At 39.7% G+C, this 6000-nt stretch overlaps 1 protein-coding gene across 1 annotated transcript in view; it reads right to left on the bottom strand.

Annotated features, from left to right (window-relative positions):
• Nucleotides 1-3958: 3958 nt before the first annotated feature.
• The window catches only part of galnt2 (UDP-N-acetyl-alpha-D-galactosamine:polypeptide N-acetylgalactosaminyltransferase 2), an 87447-nt gene continuing 85405 nt past the window's right edge, over nucleotides 3959-6000 (bottom strand). The window contains exons 15-16 of the mRNA XM_012880997.3: nucleotides 5454-5573; nucleotides 3959-5088 (exon numbers count right to left, since the gene is read on the bottom strand). Coding sequence (XP_012736451.1) covers nucleotides 4933-5088; nucleotides 5454-5573 — 276 coding nt within the window. The 3' untranslated portion in view covers nucleotides 3959-4932. The remainder of the gene's footprint in view (nucleotides 5089-5453; nucleotides 5574-6000) is intronic.

Here is a 6000-nt window from a genome sequence, read left to right as displayed (position 1 = left end):
AACAGATCAGCTAAGATTAGCTTTCCTTTCATGCCTCCTTAATGCTGAACTAAAACAGGAGGTGCAATAATCTGCGGCGCTGAGAAAACCCATCAAGCGTTGGCATGATTATTCATATCACAACAATCAGAAAGAAGCTTTGGCACATTGAGCTAAGATGTAAACATTTATTCATCCAGTCAACATGAGGCGATGCACTATGCTGTCATGTTGTAATGTCCTCTTGGGAAGACATCATTACACAATAAAAAAACAAAACTATTAAGTAAGAAACATTTCATCTTGACAAGTGCAAAGAAATAAAAGGCTTCATGTAAAATGTAATATTGGGAGAAAGAACCGCCCCAGCTGATCAGGTTCTTCTCTTTCTAAAGAGCCAGCTGCAGCTTATGGGACTGTAGCAGCAGAGGGTGCTGTGGATCATCAAACTTAGCCCCACTTTTCAAACTTCAGGTTGTTACAGGTTTCATCACTACAGGATTCATGTACTGACAAACAGCTACGCTGCACAGGTGAAGCTTTTCTGCATTCAAAACTCCAATTAAGATTAACGCAGGAAACGTTTAGAGGAGAAAAGACAATTCTCAGTTTCTGATCAGCCAGTAAATCCTGATGTTATCCTCCCAAGATAGGATATGCGTCACAATTATTTGAAGCAAACTTGATATAAAAACTGTGTTGGTCGATTTTAAACAATACACAACCAGCAGAAATTCTGCCAAATGTTAACTCTCCTGGCTCCCTGGATATTATGAGAGTGTAACTTTGGTTGTATTGATGCAGATGGAATATGATTTAGCCAAATTAAACATATTTTGGTTGAATCTTAACAGTTTTTTTTTTTTTTGTTCTGCAAGTATTTCATGTGTTTTTTTAAACTAATTTGAGTAATCTCTGTAGCCTTGCACCATTGAATCCCATTCAAAATACATCTTTTTAGATACATGTCATAATTAATATTTATTTTCTGGCAGAAATCCTTTTAAAATGTAAGATTTTATTATTTTACTGGATAGAAATATGTTTTTTTTGTGTTAATTAAAATCTACCAGTTTGCATCTTTGTGATGACCACTTCCCTAAAATCGACTCCCTGGCTTGAGAATATAACCACTCCAAAAATTACAGTTTGCAAATATGGAAAGAGGAGGTAAAAAAAAAAAAAAAGCAATATTTTGTGGGTTTAAAAAAAAATGAGACATTAAATACTAAAAGCAACATTTGAGGTTAAAAATTAGGGGATTGAAGAATAGGATTCATATTATTATAAAATATATTTCTATGGCAATCTTCAAAACAAAGACAAACCACAGATGGCAAAATGCACAGCTGCCAGTTTCTTTCACTCCAGGGCCCAGCAACCCTCCACCTCCTGAAAAACCCTAACAAACAATAACAAAAAAACAAACACTAAAATCAACTTTCAATGCCTTTTTTTCAAAAATAGAAATATTTTCATATGATATAGGAATTTCATATGATATTTCTATAGCAATAATATTTTCAAGAATATTTTGTTGGAGGAGTAAAAATGAAGGTTCTCAATGGTTAAGCAGAAAATTCAAGTGTCCTTCTTTTTGGTGCCATCTCCGTAGCTCCTGTGTCACAGGATGGTCTTTTTAACCAGCGGCAGTTTCTGTGGACCCAAATCATGTCACATCAGCTTTAAAATATCTTCCGATACAAGGCAGACATGTTGCAGGACAAACCCCAAAATGACAGAAAAACAAAGAAGCAAGTAAGTAAAAAATTATCAGACAACACTCCAGATGTTGTCCTTGTCTGCTCGGGGAAAAAAAACTGCAAACAGGAAGGTTTGATGAAACTTGCAGAAAACATTTTGGAGTTTAAGCTCAAAGTTGCATCCACTTTTTTCTAGTTTCTCTTAACCGAAATGGGCTACATGTTTTCAAGAGGGGATCTTTTGAGACTTTATGACAGACCAACACAAAGTGGTGCATAAGTGTGAAGGGGAAGACAGAACATCTGTGAACAAACAGCATCATGAAGACAGAGGAACATAGCAGACAGGGAAGGGGAAAAGTTGTGGAGAAATTTAAAGCAACAGGAGAAATCGGGTTATAAAACAACATCTAAATCTTTAAACAATAACCCAATGTTCACCCTAAACACACCATGTTCATGTGAAATCAAAGCCCAGTCAAAGCATAGACAGAAATCCTCAAAAGAATTGGTGGCAACACTTGAAAATTTATGTTTAAAGATCCAGTCCATCTTTTCTGAGCGCGATTTAACAAAAAAATGGTCTCTAGACGTGCAAAACTCTATTCATATTTCCATGAACGCTTACCAGCATCCCTGTCCAACCTTAAAAAGAAAAACCTCCACACAGCATCATAATGCCACCACCATTTCACTGTTAGTTTGGACTCAAATGGCCTCATGAGATGTTTAAAGCTGGGGATATGTTTTTATGACCCAACCATTTTTATTTGTAAAATATTTGGCAACACGTGCAATTTTCCTGTGAAGGTTTTGCACTACTTTGAGTTGGAATATCACATAAAATCCTAATAAGAAACATTATATTGCAATATTTTAATTTACCCAAAATGTGGACAATTTCAGGGAACGTGAATACTTTTTCTTAGACATTGTATTAAATGCAGAGCTAATGCTCCTCAAACTTCAGCATGACTTATTAAGGACTAGCAGTGAAGAGAATCACAGCAGCAAATATGATGAAGACTGTGACTCAGGAGCCACTTTGCAGGAATGCACAGAGAGCATCAGATTACACAATACAAAGATAAATGGACTAAAAATGGTCTGTCAACATATATGAATGCTGCATAGAGGGGGAAAAAACGCTGGTGTGTTGAATTATGACACCAAAATATTGTTGCTCTGGATAGGTCTTGCTGCAATAAAATAAGAAGGCGCTTCCCGTTTCAACCACGGTCGGCATAAATGGAGCAGCCCTGCCTGCGTTATCGGGGAGATCTGCTAACTTCACGCAGAAACTGAGAGGACAAACGGTGCAGAGCAGCTTCAAACTTATGAACAGATGGTCCATCTCACAGGCAGAAAACAAAAACAACACCACCGACCGAGTGGTGACATGATGCTGACAGATCCACTCAGGGAACAGCGAGTGGCCGTACTCAAAGGAGAAGATATTACATTGGCAACATGGACACAAGCCGGCATGGGCCGCTAAACGGTATCAAGGTGTAACAATATAGTTTTTTTTTAAATGTACGGTTTCAAAACTTTGTGTAGATTCTCAGTCATTTAGGACATGGCAAACCTTGGTGCTAAACTAAAATACCTTGAATTGAGGGCGGAGCCGGTGAACGACCCCACCGGTGACCTTAGCGGCCCCAGCGGTGGGGCCGTTCTGAGCCCAATATAACAGCCTGATGCGTCCATCTTTTTGGACAAGAGATGAAATGTCTTTAAAAACGAGAGAAGATATTAAAGGTCATGGTTTAAAAAAAAAATACTGTTTAAAGTTACTTTTTGATGAGACAAGATCGAAAGTGCTAAAAGAACCCGATCCTTAGAGATGCAGCGCTACCCTTCTCCCTTGTTGCTGCACACTGCTGGTCAGCTGGCTACCTTTTTTCTTTCTTGCTTAAAAGAAACACAAATACGGCTGTTTGAACCTACTTCCAGCAGGGAAAACCAAAGACCGTCATAGTGTCAAAACTGAATATGAACTATTACATTTATCTAGTGTCCCCTCTTTTATTTACTTTTTTGTATGTATTGAAATAAAACAAATAAAGAAATGATTCATTATTATTGAGGTTATGTTCTGTGACGTATATTTCTGCACTAGTAGAAATAATTTTGTCCAGTTAAACTAATCAGAGCATGTTTAAAACTAATTGTTGGAACATGTTATGTGTGCGAGTTGCTGATCATACCGGCCCACGGCTCGACCCGAGTGAATGGAAAGATCTCCACAAGGAGCAGTCAGAGAACAGCCACAGTAGTGTAAGGAAAAAACAGTTTTTAATTGCTCCTCTGGTCTTCCTGAAACTTAAAACATACTCTTCTTCTTATTTCAAATTTGGTTCCATTCTTTGACAAGAGTAAACAAAACAAGACTTATGAGATTCTTTTTTTTTTTTTCCTGTGCAGTTTTAAAGAAATGAAGCAAAGAAGTCAGGATGCTGCAGCAGCCGGTGATCCGTCTTGAAGACCTTTGACACGGGCTTCGCGACGCTTCGTTTGACACCCCCCCCACCCTCCATGAAGAAGTAAAGATGCTCCCAAAGGACAACGGATTGGAAAGGAGACGGAATGAAAGGAAAATACAGAGGCCTTCCCTCCTCTTTTCTCCTCCATCCGCTTTCTTTGTCAATGTAAACTATTGAGAGTAAACGAGGAGAACGGCTCGAGGAGTCGAGTCCATGTCCTCCCCTTCCAGCACTTGAGACCCACAAAAAAAATAAAAATAAAAACCCAATAAGAAGCCTCCACCTGCTCTTACAAGACATTGATCGGGAACAGAACCAGCTCCAGCAGCGCTCAGCGGAAAAATTAAAAATATGAATAAGAAAAATAAAATAATTCACCAAAGAGTTCAGTATGTTTTCTTTCAACCAGCATTAAAGAACAAAAAGAAGTCAGGCCGTCTCTGGAACCATCAATGACCGAACACCGAGGTATGTCGTTGGAAACAAAAGACTCTTCATCGTATTCATCCTCGTCATCCATCCACTGCATGCAGTCAGTGTCCAGTTTGCTCCGCTGTGGTCTACAAGTCCCTCCCCCACTGGGCGTGGCTCGACGGTTCAGGGAGGGCGTTAGGGGTGGGGGGGGGAGAGGGGTGTAGAGACAGAACTGGTTGCATCTCTGCGGAGGACGATGACTGTTCCGGTCCATCCTTCTCCTCCTGTCTTTTACCCATCTCTCTGTTTTTGTGTGTCTCAGTCAGATATCCAGGGGTCTGCAGCACCCCCTATGATTGTAGATTTAGGGTGAACTTCCACTGTTGGCTGAGGCTCGGCCCGCAGACCTCCACGGTCAGCCCGCCCATTCTGGCGCTACGGCTGTCCAGGCAGAGGTTGCTGCCCACGTGACGAAGCTTCGAGTTGGACTCGATCTGTTCCCATTTCTGCAAAAATAACAAAAAAAAACAACGGAACCAGACTTTACAGATGGCTGCCAAATGGAGAGAGCTTTATTGTAGTTACATACAAAGGATGAAAGACTCAACCTTTTTGCTCATAATCTGATTAAACCCTCAGACTAAACATTTGCAGTTTTAGATCAGGTAGGATTAAGTACTTTCTATTTACTAAATGTTTAAACAACACTACACTAAGATTACTATAGGCTCTTTTTCATTAAACGTCAAAAGCCCAAACTCTAACCCCCCCTATAAACATTTAGTAAATAGAAATAATTTTTAGAATCCTAAATTACCTAAAACAGGAAACAAAGGTTAATGTGTCTTTTAATTCAATGTTTCTAAGGTACCTGTCTGCTGTCGTTCTCTCGACATCCTTGTAGTTTTATAAGGGAGCCGGCCGTCCGATCCACCACAGTCAGACAAAGGTCCATGTGTTTAACTGACTTGTCTTTGGTTAGGGCCCATTCCTTAAAAACGAAAATAAAAAAGGTGGAACATTACAGCTTTGAGTTCAGGACAAGTCATGATGAAAGGAATCTGATGTGGAACAGACTCCTGGATCAATGTGTGCTTCTGTGCTTTTTGTCTGTCTTTTTGTGTCTCTGCTCTGTCTTCTCTAACCCCCAGTCGGTCGAGGCAGATGACCGTTCATACTGAGCATAGTTCTGGTACTGCTGGAGGTTTTCCTTCCCGTTAATGGGGAGTTTTTCTTTCCACTGTCGCTTCATGCTTGCTCAGTCTAAGGGATTGCTGCAAAGCCATGGACAATGCAGACTTGATGCGATCAACTGGGTTCCCTTAGATAGGAATTATTTTTTTTGACCAATCCTTATAATCTGACCCAATCTGTATAATCTGATTGAATTTGACTGTGGAAAGTGCCTTGAGATGACA

Source organism: Fundulus heteroclitus, chromosome 4, assembly GCF_011125445.2.
Source record: "Fundulus heteroclitus isolate FHET01 chromosome 4, MU-UCD_Fhet_4.1, whole genome shotgun sequence".
In the NCBI taxonomy this organism is placed as follows: Eukaryota; Metazoa; Chordata; class Actinopteri; order Cyprinodontiformes; family Fundulidae; genus Fundulus; species Fundulus heteroclitus.
The sequence above is the reverse complement of the archived record's forward strand: the minus strand, read 5'-3'. Positions and strand labels throughout refer to the sequence as shown.